Source organism: Pholis gunnellus (assembly GCF_910591455.1).
Source record: "Pholis gunnellus genome assembly, chromosome: 11".
NCBI lineage: Eukaryota > Metazoa > Chordata > Actinopteri > Perciformes > Pholidae > Pholis > Pholis gunnellus.
This window is the reverse complement of record NC_136538.1, coordinates 18,547,890-18,564,233: the sequence shown is the minus strand read 5'-3', so window position 1 is coordinate 18,564,233 and position 16,344 is coordinate 18,547,890. Positions and strand designations below refer to the sequence as shown.

General features: G+C 38.9%; 1 protein-coding gene across 1 annotated transcript in view; it reads right to left on the bottom strand.

The window, feature by feature from the left end:
• Window positions 1-16,344, bottom strand: part of arid5b (AT-rich interaction domain 5B) — a gene marked incomplete at its 5' end in the record, with an annotated part of 72,317 nt that overhangs the window by 34,057 nt on the left and 21,916 nt on the right. Inside the window, one exon of the mRNA XM_079168516.1 lies at window positions 7,225-7,455. Within this exon, the coding sequence (XP_079024642.1) occupies window positions 7,225-7,455 (231 nt within the window). The remainder of the gene's footprint in view (window positions 1-7,224; window positions 7,456-16,344) is intronic.

Genomic DNA, 16,344 nt, shown 5'->3' with positions numbered 1-16,344 from the left:
TTTCACCCAAGAAATGTCTGCGTCATATTTTGGGGAAAAAAACAACAACCTGGAAACATGAACCACATTCATCACCTCTGGTTTAATCCTCGCTGTCATCATGTCACAATGGTGCTACAATGATTTTTGACGTCACTTAAATTCAAAATCCGAAACAACAACCGGCAACAAGCCTCTACCTGCAGACGTGTGGAAAGATGCTCGACACTTAACCCAACAACCCGTGAGCCGTTTCTCCACCAGCCTCACAAGCAGAGACAGACTTTGTAAACAGCATCTACAATTACACTGATGAGTCAGACGTGTTCGCTCCAGGTTGCAACATGCTGTTCTGTAATTTTTATCAGGGACATTCAGGAGTTGTATCACAACTCACATCTGGGATTTTGTGAAAATATGACTCACAATATGTCGCCTTTACCAGCTACAACCCCACAGTATCCTTTTTATCATGTAAGTCATAATCTTGCTTGATTTAAAACATGCTCACCAACAGTGGCTCTTCCACATTTGACAAGTGTATTAATGGAATAATCATCTAAGCCATTATGAATGAGGTCAAGCCGGCCTGGTCAGCTGAAGTGTAAAGTAATTAGTAACATGCTCTGCAGTTTATCAGAGTTTTAAATTACACAACTCTTTCTTTTTTTTTATATATCTCCAAGCCTGATAATGACCTGTCAAATTATTTGTAACCATCATGCCAAAGTCAAAGTGGTTAATCACTTTGTGCCTTTTCAGGGAGATATGTTCACATACCAAATCACTTTTACAACATAAATTCTTTGATTCATATACCTACATTTGAGACATTTTAATTTGCTACGAAAATCAACATGCAGAGATATGAAAAGTGCTTGATGAATGATCCTTCACAGTCAACATTTCAACACCGTCATTATTTTCTGTCAATGTTAACATCTTGTGGTACCGGAGTTGCAAGCAGGAACAAGTCTGAAAACTCTCTTTGGTGGTGCGTTTAAGGACACTCCGACATCCAATGTTTAAAAGTTTCCCACCAAAAACAAAACACTGCATTCATTAACTACGATGTGTTGACAGAAAATTATACCCTGAAGAAAACCACACACCAAATAGGATAATGTGAATTTAGTTGTTACTTTCATCTGAAACGGTTCCTACTTGGCAGATAACTCTCAAACTTGGATGTCGGAGTTTCTGCAAATGCAGCAACAGGGAGAGATTTCAAAACACTCACAGCTGCAATAACATATGATGATAGGGTGACAATAAAAAGCTGACTAAATGTTTCAGTGTGTTGGATCACCTATATAAAATAGATGTTATGTTACTGAAAACAGATTTTCATACTGAAGTGAAATGAAAAGAAATGTCTGCCTGAAAAGGGAGGAAATCTCCAATATAAATAAATATTCAAGAGCGTATAGGTTTGGTTTTCAGACTAAACTAAATTTGTGTAAATGTTATTTCCTGCACTTTACATGATTTTATAAACATAGAAAATACCACATTTTCATGGCATTGGTAATATCCTGCTTTCCTCAAAACTATATAGTCTATAATGAAAGAGAAATGCTGTGTCAAATTACTGTTTTTAATACATAATCCCTACTTAACATCACATGCTATTGTATGGGAATCCACACCATAAAGAAGACTTTCCTTTTCTGTCTTATCAATATTTAATATTTGATTGTTCAATTCTAGCATCTTTTTTAGAAAAATATGAACTACATAAAAATAATAATTAAAAGCAATGCCTTTTTTTCTTTTATTTATTATCGTTTGATTTTATTATTTGAATCAAAACATTCTCAGCTCAAAGTAGTGACTGCGGTCTCCCTCTCAGGCTGCAGGCACATCCTCTGCATATCACAATGTAGACGAGTGTGTGGCCTGAGAGGCAAAACCCAGGGCAATTAAAGATCGCATTATTACCCACTGCTGTATTTGAGCTTATTGCTGTGAGCGTGTGGCGATATATAATTTAATTGTTTTTGTTGAGTTTATCAACACCTCACTTCTCTCATCTAGACTTTGACAGCTGGACATTCAGGGGAGGCTGTTCAGAATGATTTTAGTGAGGAAATAAAACCGAAACTGTTAAAGTGGCGAAGACAGAAATAGGATGACATGTTATGATCCTGTAACTGAACGAAGAGTATACCTGGATGCTCTTTCTTCCTCTACTGGTCAATTATCCTCGACAAGCGGCGCTGCTTCACTGAGAAACCTTTGCACTGTAAATAACAGGTCCAGGCTTCTAAAAAAGAATCTCACCTAAAACCCAGATGCTTATATATCTCTCTGCGCTGTTTGCCAAAAAATAGATAAGCAGCAATGCAAAGCAATATGTGTAGAGCTAAAGATACAAGAGGAATGATCAGGAAGACTGTGCATTCATTCAGCCAAAGAGTGCTAATGCTGCTGATGCTAATAGAAGAAAAATGCTTTTAGTTGAAATAGCACTGTAGCATCAATTCAGCCTGCGCATAACATGAATATTAGAGCAATAAATAAGACACATCCTGCTCACAGTGTGTTAATGCTCATCACATAGCATTTTAAGTTAGTGCATCTTTCATTTTGTGTCAAACCATCATTTTAGCAGATAGTCCACGTCCTGATTGTGAAATGAGACTATACAGCTACAATGTGTGCTCTTTTCTCCTCTAAATTTCTCCTCTATGGCCTCTGTATACCATCGACATATGGACGATGAAAAATTCATGGGCTGGCGGTTAACACAAATCTGCAGAGGAGATGGGAAAACACGAGCTTAGCAAGCAGTTTGCCTATTACATTAACAGACGGGGCTGTCATGGGACGATACTGGCCTATGCATATCACATCTAATCTGATTTCATGTTTCAAGAGCGAGCGAGAAAGTGGTTCAAGTTGTGGAAACAATGACATCATACTGTATGTTCATCTGGTGACCCAACCCAATCAAGCTAGCAGGACTGCATGTTTTTAAAGATAGTATCTCAAAGTACAGCTTTGGAATTTAAGCATGTTTACTGGTTTTCAGTGTTACTCCAGTGAAGTATTTTTCAGTATCAGTTTCAGTTTGAGGACGAGTGACTGAACAGGAAATCTTTATTTTTCCTGTCAAACACAGATGCAACTGACTCAGACATGTAGAAAACACCCTCGTAAATACACACAGAGAAGCCACAGATGTACCAAACTAGCACACACGCACCACATTACAAAAATAGACTGTATAATTCTGTTTATGATCAGTACATCTGGACAATGTTAATATACTGAAGCAATGAATTGTGTTTTTTTTGTACTCCTCCTACCCTGGAGGATTACAAAAAAGGATTCCAAAAGGATTGCATTGGAAATGTTTCTTTTTAATAAAAATCAAACCAGCACGGAGTGAGAGATATTTCAAACAAAACACACTGAGCTGAGCGTGAAATATATGGTTTCTGTGCCAAGTAAGAGACCTGGGGAATATAGGACAAATGAAAAAGAGCAAGAGGAAGAGGGGGGGGGGGGGGGGGGGGGGGGCGCTCCACTCAACTGCTTTGCCTCAAACTTGATTGCCTCACTAACTTTCAAAATACTGTTGATTTAAGCAATGTGCACATAAGGAGTGTTAGGTTTCTGTAGGAGTGGGGGAGGGGAGGGGAGAGGAAGGTCAGCAGTTTGGGAGAATAACTTTAGAATAGGAGAAAATGGGATAATATGTTGGTCATAATATTTTCCTTAACAGACGCCCAAATGAGTAGCTGTTGTTTAAATATATCATATACAGCACCTCTAGGTTGAGCTTGCAAATGTTTATGTTATTGCTTTTTAGTATCCATGCCAGATGACTGTGAGAAATACTCGACAGAACCATGACAGCTAATAACAAGACCTTGAACCTTGTCATCTGTAATTCAGCGAGGCAAAGGCCTGGCCCACTCAAACTATTTCTGGCTTCTTCTCACAGCAGAGGAGCCTCAGTAGTGCCAATATTATTACAGTGCAGTACAGTATGTAAGTCCTTTATCCTTAGGTTTGTATAAGAGCTTGTTTTTCCATTCAGTACACAATAAGCACTGTATGCCAGCGAGGTCTTCCGTACAATTTACACTTCCTCTTCTGCGATTGTGCAGCGGTAAAATTCCTGCTGGCAAGAAATTATATTGGGGACACGAAGTAGCATGGGTATAATCAATCCACGCTGGCAGAGAATGCATGATAATTATAAACAAAAACTGTGTCATTCCCCGTGAGGGCAGCAGCTGCAGGGGTGACAGGGGACGCTGAACATGAATATGGATCACAGGACTTAAGATCTGGTAACTGACGCAACCGCAGTTTAGCTCGAGCCGGTTTAAAAGCACGGCGTCGACGTGGACGAAAAACACATGAATTGTCATACCAGGGACGACTTTACATCATCCAGTAAAGTGAGAACAAATACTGAAGATATCAAAGCCATTATGTACACAGGAGCCGGAGAATGTTGATGTTTCACTACTCACCTCCAAAAAATACATCAGAGCGAGCACACACCGCACATGCTCGAATAAAAATATGCTGCTGTTAATATAATAATCTGTATGTGGACCTACTGCAGTGCTGTGTTGAAACCATAACCAGACTATCAAAAATAGACTGTATTTCACCAGCAGGCTTTCATCTGATGGCTACATTTCACACAATACTGTACCAACAGGCTTGCTGAATTCCTGCCATAGCAATTTTTTTTTTTCTCCCTGAGCCTTCTCTACCCCCTGAGGTACCCTGACACACTTCTATGAATTAGCCTAGACAAGACGGACGGCTATTAGAGCTGCCACAGCAGATTTGGCTGAATCTAAAAGGTCAGAATTAGCATCGAAAGAAGCATAGAAGAAAGTGCTAAAATTGTTCCCCAGATTGATTTTAACTTTTTTAATATTTCAAAGCCGCACAGTATTGCTTCTTATGCGTCCACAGTGCTGGTATTTATCCTAATAAAAGTGGATTTAATATGGCGTTTATAGCTGATTTTTTTATATGCAGCTTGTAAATGGCAGGAGAACTTTGCTCAGCAGTTGTGCATGTTTCTAAGCACATATGTGCAAACATTCATGTGTGTGTTTGTGCCTAATATGGAAGACGCCCTTGAGGCCTTAGTTCACTTGGCAGAGTGGTGGAAATTACTTACCTCTGCTGTTTTTCAAACAAATCACCTAGCAGCCATTCAAGCGGAAATAAAAACCTGCTCCAGACCTAGTAAACCTTTATGTGAATAACATTAGAAATCTGGTTGCCTTAGTCAAAAAAAAAGAAAAAAAGAACTCCCTTAGGTTCTGAAAATAAACCTTTAGCTTAAATGTGGCTCACAGAGGAATGGCATTATTCAGCCAAGTGAATGAGCAATAGCAGCCACAGGATGTTAGCGTTACTATTCATAACTTATTTTCCAATGCCTAAAACCGTTTTCCCTTCTGGTCTCACCTCTGCTGCTCTCTTAAAATGCAATTACCTACTGGCAAATTTACAGGAAAAGAAAAACAATGACTTTTGACCAGAGGAGCCGTTACTGTGAATGTCAAATTGATGCTGCACAAGAGCCCGCTGAGCTCCGCTGTGCTACCGAGCAGAGGAAATATAAAGAGAGATGAATCACATTACTCCTTTGTTTTAGCTCAGCTCGGGGTTAATAAAATGTGTGGATTCATGAGCGGTAGGGAAAGCACGGTGAAAGGCCAATAGACATGTTCAAGCACTTCAGAATTCCTCACTGGAACCACAACATGTTTTCCTTCGGTGTGACTTATGAGGGTGTTTGAATGGCGGTCACTTGTGTTCGTAAACATAAAGAAAAATGTCTTAATTAACTAAAATAAACATTTAAAAGCTTGTTCAGTTAAATGGCTTTCATTAATTTGGTCAATGAAAGACCAAAAAGGAAAAATTGAAAAGTTATAAGAAACAAATGTTTGACCAGTGAAATAAGACCACAGCACATAAACTTAGATCTGCACACAAATCCAAATTACAGCGATGAAAAATGAAGCATGGACGTCCTCATAGAGAGTAATAAACAACAAATATAGGAATACCAATTTCTTTTCATCTCTCTTTAGTCTGTGTTGCATGTATTTCATTCCAAGGCAAACCAAGTGACAGATATCATAGAGTACTATAAAACATGCATCTACAAATTTAGTGATTTGTTTTTTAAAACTGAAGGACTACGTGTTCCTTTATGAAATAGAAAAATCATTTTACTTATTAGCTAAATACACCATTTAAAAGAATACACCGTCGCTTTAGCTTTGCACTCCTATAACACTGACTCACAACAGACAAAGAAAAGTAGAACAATGTATACAGCACAACCAGTTATGGTATTTTTATTCGCCTACGCCTACATTACCCACAAAGCAAGTTGACCACAAACAGCTCTGTTGGAGATTAAGGTTTGTTGTGCTAGTAGCGGCTGATGTAGCCTCAATACGCTAGCTGCAGTCTGGTGAGCTCACTTCTTTTTAATTCCATACCCTCCAGGTTTTTTCATTTTCAAACGTCTAGTACATGTCAAACTTCTAGTACATGTCGTACACATAACTGATGCTGACTCAAGTGACTTCACCTAAGGCAATTTATCTGATTTTTCACAACTCCTTCTGGAGCCACTAAAGGATTCATACAACTTTTTGCTCATGTGCCGTACATAGTACTCCCCGAGACCTGTGAACAGACTGTGATGTGTAAAATGATACGGGTGCTCATTGCATTGACAGAAAACTGCAAACAGGGCTGTTTATCTCAGTTCATGAAATGCTGTTTGTTGTTTACATGTTTATCACAGGACAGTCTGTGCTGTATTTGGCTTTGAGACTCGAATGGCAGTTTTCTTTGCCCTTTGATGGTCTTCATTTTGATAGCCAGCCATTACACAAAGTAGAATTTAAAATGGGATCAAGTACATTTTCTGTTGTCAAATTGCTTGGCCCAAGAAGAGCAAACACTTTCCATTTTCCACAAAAAGCAGACTTCAACAAATAGTCACGCTAACCAAAATGACATAATTGAAAGTTTGAGATGAACCGTGCTGTGAGAATGAGTTTTAAGTGCGTGCTTACGTCCAGATCTCAGGACATGAGTAGTTTGATGTTTCATGGGCTCAATGTGCAACACTCCAAACGCCATAAACTGCCCCTGTAATGGCTGTTGGCATTGCAGATGAGCTAATATGATAACTATCCAAAGGCTACAATCAAAATCGCCAGCTGCCAAACTCACCAAACTCGTCACAGATGCTCTCGTTCTGCAGCAGGGCCGGATGTTCGAAGGTGTCCCGGCAGTACAGGATCCTCGTGCTACCGCCCAACGCGGCGATGCCGCCCAACGCTAGCACCGTGTGGTCTATGAGCAGAGAGGACGGCTGCTCTCTGAGCCGCGCCAAAACTGAGCGGAACCGGCAATACTGTGGGTAACTGAGGACCAACACCTTCCGCCCGTCCTCCTCCTGGCCTGAAAAACACACAAAATACAGACATAAACATTAAATAAAAGAAATGTTTGCAGGGAAATAGAGAACTTTTTGTTATTTATACAAGTGCTCCTCTAAGATTTGTAGAGAATGGCAGCATTCAATTTTACATGACACATTCACTCCACTATTTCTCTTCAGATTCTATGACTTTATTTTCTCACATAGATCATTCTTTGGCTACTATTATATTCTGGCACATCTACTGAGCTGTTAAAATGATCCTCTTTACTCCTCACTATTGGCCTTAAATTTCAAGGTTGCCTGTAATGTTTGAGTATTTTTTTTTTGCACTGTCACGTTGGCTAAGTAGACCACATAAATCTCAAGTAGGTAAGTATGAAAAAATGTAATTAACAATTCCAACAACAAAGAAACTTTTCATGCACAGTACATATTGCTTTGAGCAATTAAATTTGCTGTAACGCTGTGACTTTAAACGGTTTCACACCCTTTCCTCGCGGTAATAATACATTTCACCAGACTGACATGGCACCCTTTCATGTGAACTGTACAAATAGTTATGTTGTTGGGCTGCATGTTTGAAATGCTTGTCATGCATCGCTGATAGAGTGACAAGAGGAATGATACAAAAACAGATTTAGATGCTTGATATTTTGATTGGCAAGTTCGTATTAATAATTACAGCTTTCCATCTTGCTTTAAGATCTATGGCCTCTGGTGTAGTCATTTATTGGTTGATAACAAGGCTCATTGTTTTACTTACGTGGTAGGGAAACCTCCCTTTACCACCACATTGGGTGTGTTGCTTCTGATGTGTGTGTGTAATTAATATTCAACTGACATATGGAAGTATGTAAGACCGACTGAGGCATAATTACCTGAGACTGACTGACTAACTGGCAAAGAAACCTCTGGACAGGAAGTACAAACTGAGCTGACGTCATGAACTCTCATAAAAAACAGGAAGAAATGTTGATAGACAAATCAAACTGTTAATATCAAACCACCAGTAACACCTACCAAATACATTAACAGGATTTGATGAGTTCCAGAGAACTAAGTGCTCTGTAATGTTTTTTTACCAGCTGTGACAGTGACGCTGGTATTATTTTCTGTGTCTTCACAGTCTGTGTGTGTCTTCAGGGCAAAATGTGCTTCTGGAGACATCAACAATAGCATGAAATACCAAGACCGTCTCGTTTGTATTCATTAACAATATCTGTTCATGACATTTATCCTGGCATTATACTTCTATCACAAATACAGAACCAGCAGACTATAAATGTCAATAAATGTAGGCTCTTAAACATCTCTCTCAATATTGTCTATATGTGGATATTATACAAGTAACAGAGTTAGCTGTTAAGGCCACATGTTACTGATGCTGATTAAAATGAGATTTATTAACTGAAACAGAACATCTACCTCCCACACGCAGTAACACAAAGATAGTAATAAATAAATAACTACATGCTCAATTATTATGTTTTATCCCGCAGTAGATGGAACTGGTTGAATAAGACACGTTAGGAGAATAAATACTTTAATGAGCCAATTCAAATATTTAGAAGAGACATTTTCCAATTTTTTTAAATGATATTGGACATAGTGTCTCCCTTGTGTTACGTTTCAGGAGCTCTATGTTAAACTAAGTCTCATTAGTCTTGTCTGCCTTTACTGTTTAACACTCCTGCCATAAAACAGGATTAAATATTACCCACCATAAACACAGAAGGGAAATGACATGACATGTAGCATCATCCACAAAGAGATATTTAAAATAATATAAAATAGGTCTGCAGTGTATGGCTATTTTCATAATCAATTAATCTGTCAACTACTTTCTCGATTAATTGATTAATTGCTCAGTCAATTAAATATCAGGAAATAGAAATCATGTAACAATTTCCCAAAGACGTCTTGTTTTGTCAGACCAACAGTCCAAAAGCATTCGGTTTAATATAATAGAAGACTAAGAAAACCTGCAGGTATTTTATATAACAAAATACAATATAGTAAAATAAGGTGTATCTGGTCCAAAGCTCTCATAGGTGTGTTGTTTCTTATCTTCCACTATGGTGATTATATGATAATAACATGACCTCAGCAGAGGTGATACAACACAATACAGTACTGCACAATGACGGGAAATTGGCCAAATCATAATACATAGACAAATTATGCATGTGCATTGTTCCCTAAAGCTCCAGTCAATGTCACATATTGTAGACTCATTTGCTCTCAGAGAGTGTTGTTTGAAAGTAGAGTGCTAATATTTTTCCAGCTTACAAAGCCGACTACACGGTTCAAACGGTTGATGAAGCAGAGTCAGGCAGTTTGAAACACAATTTCTACATGAATTATTCACTGTGCTGTCTGCTTTTACAAAGCCCTTGGCTTGACATTCATGGGAATTTCTGCTGGTAAGTTAATATTTCAGGGGTGGCTAACTAGCAAGCTTTTCACCTTGCCACTCTAAAGACAAAACAGGCAGAGATAGAAAAATAAATGTTCCCTCTTTGGTATCAAGCTGGAGGCTAAAACGTGCAGCAGAAACAGGGCAGGAAGGACACCGTTCATATCAACAGCAGCTGCATTCCCGACAATCAGCGTAATTAGTTCCACTAAACTCCAATATGACGACCACTTCAAAAGAAATTATTAAAACCATTCATTCAACAGGCACACAATCACACACAGAGAGAGAGCCTGTATGCGAAGGTAGATGCCACTAAGCCAACAGATGTATAAACACACACATTCCTGCATACATGCACATGCATATTACACTGCAGACACATATTAGTTGTTGTCGTATGCAATTACAGCTCAGAGGTAGAGCAAGCCTTGTTTCAAAATGTCAGGGATTTTATTGTAAGCGGTCACCGTCAGACCTGCTCTTTCTCCCGAGGACCCTCGCAGCATTTCGCTTGATTAGATTCAATTTGGAGAGAGAGCCGCAGGGCATTAATAACAGTACAAAGACGTAAAGTATGCATGTCGGTGTGTGTGTGTGCATTAGTGCGTGTGATGTAAATTGAGTATATATACACTTCAAAAAATCCTTTTGTTCTCACAGCCGACCTTTCAAAATAAAGGGCGTCCTTATCTTTACGTAAGGCTTCTAATTGGTCGGGGATGTGACTGGAACACTGGAGAGCTGGAAGACACTGAGAACATTATGCAATTTGCTTGCTCTCTCTCTCTCTCTCTCTCTGGATCTATTTTCTTTGTCTGTCTGTCAGACCTCTCACTGCAGCGTGTTGATCAAAACAGCTGTGGTGTGGCAGATTATTTTCAGAACACGCTGTAAAGCTCCTGACCTCATAAACTACAATAGTGTCGGGGTCATAACTGCTCTGCAGGACAGCTGACGTTATAACCCCTCAGTCAGCGCAGCACTCAATACATTCTAATACAATACACAACAAACAGTAAACTGATAAAAGTATACTAAAAGTTAAGTACATTATGTAGTAATATACTGTACATTTGATGCTCTGTACAAGCATTAAAGGGATACTAACTTAATTTAATAATGTTTTCTGTATAAAATCCAGAATATAGGTTTAAAAAAAGACAGACAGCTGAAAGACCTTGATCCATTTTGTTATGTCTTGTTGTCATTGCTTCTTCTATTGTTGCTAGTGTGTCTTCAACTGGCTTCTACTACTCTAAGGCTGCAGCAAAATACTGCAGGTTGCAGCTCTTCCACGCCGAGGTCTTGCGTGAATGTCATTTTAAAAAATCAATTCTAAAATGTACTGATCGAATGAAACAAAAGCAGGAGGGATATTTGCATACACGTAGTCATATTTAGGAGTCTGGTAGCAGAACTTTGTTCAAGCTGTAGTAGACACTCCAAGGATGACCGAGTTACTCAGATAAAAAGTGCATTACAACAGCGTAACCAAGGAGGGACAAAGGCATGAATGAGTTCCACAGTGTCTTGAGACGACAGGATACGCGGCTGTTCTTACTTAAATTGCCAAGAATAAAGACAGATGACTGAACCAGTTTTGTAATATGCAGATTAAAATGCAAGCAGGAGTCCGTTTAAACAATTATAAACAAATCTGCTCTGCTGGAGATTTGAGCCATCCACCCCCTGATGTCAAAGACAACTATATAAAAGGGACAGTTTGCTAAGCGTATTGCAATAGCTTGAAGATCCCATCAGTTACTTACATAGAGCTTTTACACACCAACATTCTCTTTGTTTATTCATGGAAACATTCTAGCTCTTTTGACCAAATGTGGCATTGAAGAAACTACAGTGAATCAATACAGTATGTTGCTGATGTGGCTTCGTAGGATTGTGCTTTGTTATGAATCACGGCCCAGGGGATAAGACAGATGCCACACAAATGAAAGGGAACTGAACTCAAAGAAATCTATATCTGTTGATTTTCACAAAAAAACAAAAGCATACAAACATCTGTCACTCAGGTGCAGCAATATTCTTCTTCCAGCACCTCTTTTAATCAAAAACTTTACAAGCAGAGATGGAGAGCAAAGCACTAACAGAGAACAAAATGAGTAGTTACACTGCAGAGCTTTTTGTTTTTATACTTTGTTTTTACACATCTTTGAAGACGTCAAATAAAACAACTGTACAGCAGAAAAGAAGTCAAAGACCATACTGCTAGATTTGATTGTATTGATTTACTGGCTTCCAGGAAGCCATTGTTTTGTATTCACAAAATACAAATCGACTTGCAAAGGATTAAATGTTGCTAATAATACATTTAGTAATACATCACAGAGAATAAATGCTATAATAAATGTTTATTCTTTGATGCATTTGCTAAACAAGGAAAATTGAGAACCGTCTGCCAGACAGCAACTTTTTAAAGCAAAACATGATAAAATGAAATCATGATTCAGTGTCCGTCTTCCTCTCAAAATTACTAAAGAATTAGATGCTTTCAGCAGCCGACGGTCCTCATTTCTTGGAAACAGAATTTCCTTTGAACACAGCATCATATTTCAAAATCACACAAATCACTCACTCACGAATGCATTTCAATAAAACCAGGTTTTAGATCTTTGCAAGGTGATTTTCTTGTTGCGCTGGCATGAAATGAAACAAGTGCTGAAAAAAAAGCTGACTGACAGGCATTTGTGAGGTTTGTTTAAAGTGACTTATTGAGCAGAAACTCAATATATAAACATCTGCCTGCAGCTTCTCGGGAGGATTTGCTGCTTTTATCATAATTGAATATCCTCAATTGAATATCGTTGCATTTTGACAGACAAAGCAGGCGAATTGTCTTGAGGTCAAAATTGTGAGGTGCATTTTACACTATTTTGTAAGATTTCATGGAGTAAATAAAACAATTGTTCAATTGATCGTAAAATGAATCAACAGAATAGCCCTGAATGAAACCATAATGAGGAGAGTACATCTAAAAACGGGTTGGTGTAGCTGTCATCTCCAGGGGATTCGTAGTTAATTTATGTGTTAAAACATGCAAAAGTGAAAACACAGTCATTTTTAAAACACAGATATTGGACTACGCTGTAACTGTGACTGGTAAAGTCATTAGCAACAACAGCTGTCATGAAGCACTCTGCACAGAAAAATACGGATCTCAATCTACTCCAACATAGTAAAAGTAACATGCTGTAGTATATGCGCACAGTATTTGGCTCATAAATATGACAGAATGGTATTCAACAACGCAGGATGGATTTGATATTTGTGAGGGAAATATTCCAGTGAGCCAGAAAAAACAGTAAAGTACTGCAGCCTCAATGTATATGAGAGAGACAGGAGTAGAAGCTCTGACACCGCATTATACCACAAAGAATGAAAGGATATGTTGTGTAATTACTCCAAAGGAAAAAAATGATTCTCTTCCATAACAAGCATGATAAATTACTCATCATAATCAGATTTTCAGAAATGTGCATACGACATGAAACTCATTAGTTGTGCTTGAAGCAGCTGCTCCGCTGGATGAATAGCCATTGCAATGTCAGATGAAACATCATTTATATCATTGAATTCCAATCCAGAAAAATAAAAAGGGCAATCCACTGCTGCATCTCTCAGATCCTCTGCTTTTATTGGAGAATTCCTACAGCGGCTTTGCGAGTTGGGACTGAAAGTAGCCGTAATATGAGGGCTGCTGACAGTTAAAAGCAGATCCGCGCTGGCTAATTAAAACCCAAATGTGACTCAAGTAAACTGTGTCATTTACATTCAACCAAGCTTAAAAATATTCAAACTGCCCACAAGCTCTGACAAGATCTTTCAGGCAAGTATGCTCATTTCTCTTGTCACAGACGAGCAGGAAAAAGCTGAAAACCATTACTCTCATGCTCGCTGTCACCAGCTGTAGTTCTTAAATCACTCACTCTGCTAAAATGTGCTGTTGTCAACATTTCCACATTATCTGCTCGGCCAAGGAATTTACTGGATCCCCCTGCAGCTTTTGTGTGGTTGGCGAGAGATGGCAAGGCATGTAACCCAGAGCCAATAATGTCACTTTCATATTTGATGTGGGATTTTTCTTTTTTAACACCAAAGCAAAGTAGAAAGCTTTAAAAGAAATAGGCATGAAGTAACACATTGGTGAAGAAAAGAGGGAGACGAGAAAAAGAAAGAGGGAAACGGTGAGAAGAGGAGGTTCTTGTTTGGTATTCTCACTCCGTTCTGCAGACTCTCTGCTCTGTATTGATCTCTGAGGTTGCCCTGTTTCCATTTAGCCCATTCTCATAATATATAAAACATCTCTGATTCATCCGCATTCTCTCCCTCTCTCACTTGTCAATGAGGGGACATGACACTGAGAGGGGTCCATATAAGCAGCAGCAGGCGCCCGATCTGGCTATTGGTTTCATGTTATTGAAACCTGACCAAATAAAGAGGGAACAGCATCTGTCAGTGACACCGAATGGAAAGGATGCGTAGGGGGGGATGAGGGAGCCATACTTGTGGTTCCAACGAAGAGAGAATTAAATGAAACAATGAAATAAATTCATTCGATTTGCATGATTCAACGCTTGTCCAATCTGTGAATGACTACTACATTTGGAATAAAACAAAATGTGCTAGAACATTTCGATAATTGCAAGCTAGTCTGTGCTGTAAACACAATCGCATTAATCACGCGGAGGATGCGGCATCAATAAATCGCTGTATTGGTGTAAGACAAAGCAGAGCGATCACACTGTGTGTCACCAACACTCAGCCTATTTTGCTCAAAGGGAGAAGAATTGGTATAATATTTCAGATGTATTTAATGGATCCGTATTGAATAACATACTGTGTTTGCAAATGACTCGGTGGCCGTCCGTCATCAACATCACATCAGTCACAGACACTGACTCGCCTTTCCCCTGCTCATCATATCAGCTGCAACGGCTCTTTATGGAGCGATACTTCAAATATATCTTTTGAGGATCAAATGGGGCGATATGGCTGAAATAAATATCATGATAGCATCATCATCTTTGTGAATTTTCCACAATTTTTTTATTTTATTGGTATATCATCATAATTCAGCTGCACTAACCAATGTCTTTACAGTATATTAACAATGGATGAAATGGATTATCAACCGCATTACCCGTCAGCTTTATGGATGGTTTTAGCATCTTTCAGCTTATTGTTTTGGTTTTACAGTCCACAACTTCACTGTTTTGTTCCCTTTCTTGCTGCTAAGCGACTGTCGAATGTGTAAAGATGCAACTGTTTGCTAACACATGGTTACAATATACCGATAATCTCTCAGAGTGGAAATGAATCAACTCTCCGTAGAAACTTCCCAGCAGGATAATCCACTTCTTTGCCGTCTATTTGTAAACTCCGGTCGAAACATTCATACTTTCACCAGCATATTTCACACTTTTTAACTCTGCTAAGCATGGCTGTCATGACTCTGGTGTTTATTGAGAAAGTAACTGTTTAAGTGGTAAACCCAAGAGCATACAAATGGGACACTAGCACTGTATTTAGTCATATTTCTGTGAAAATATGAGCTTACAAATAAATGGAAAGCGGATTAGTGTTTATGCTGCAGGTCTGGTTTGAGAAGTTTCTATGGAGGTAAATCAATTGTACCTGTCAAAAATCGGACGCAAAAACAAGTTTTTTGCGTCCGATATTAAAAAGATTCTGCTTTATCAGATACAATGGTTGGAGTATGACTTGAAGCGAGATCTGGCTTTTACATTCTCAAGCCACGACTGTGCACTAATTCTTCTAAGATAATCATATTCCCACAAAAGGGCACTAACACCCAGAGGAAATGTTCTAGTGAAACTGTACAGAGGGCAGAGAGAGGGAGAGTAACACTGACAGGGAGTGATACATAGAAAGAGAGAGAAAGAGAGCCCTCCATGCATGCTGGCTCCTGTTCTTAATTATAGTAAAGCACTAAAGTGCCCCATTCATTTCAGCAGGGTGGGGCAGTGGCCTGTGACAAAGAAAAAAAAAAGAAGAAGAAACATTTATATAATTTTCACCTCAATTTATTCAAGTGTGAGACACAGGGATTGGGGACACACAGCTATGCGTACAAAATCAAGTGCGTGTGTGCACGCGTGCGCACATACTGACACTCATAATAAGAAGTGTACACACACATAAACACTGAGAAAATTTAACTTCCCTCAGCTTAATTCCATCCCAGATGTTCTTGCGGTTGACAGAAGGGGGGGGAGAAAAAAAATGGCTGTACTAGATTTTCAAAAACACACACCCATATTAAATGTTTTCAGTTAAACAGAGAGAAGAGAAGAGAAGAGAAGAAACAACACAAGCACTTTCCTCCAGTTGATTTATGTGATTCTATTACATTAAACATTCTTTCCCCTGAGCAGGCTCAGCTCCCTAGCAACCATCGCTCGCAGCCCTAATGTGTCTGGCACGGGGCCAGGGAAAGCTGCCTGCCTTA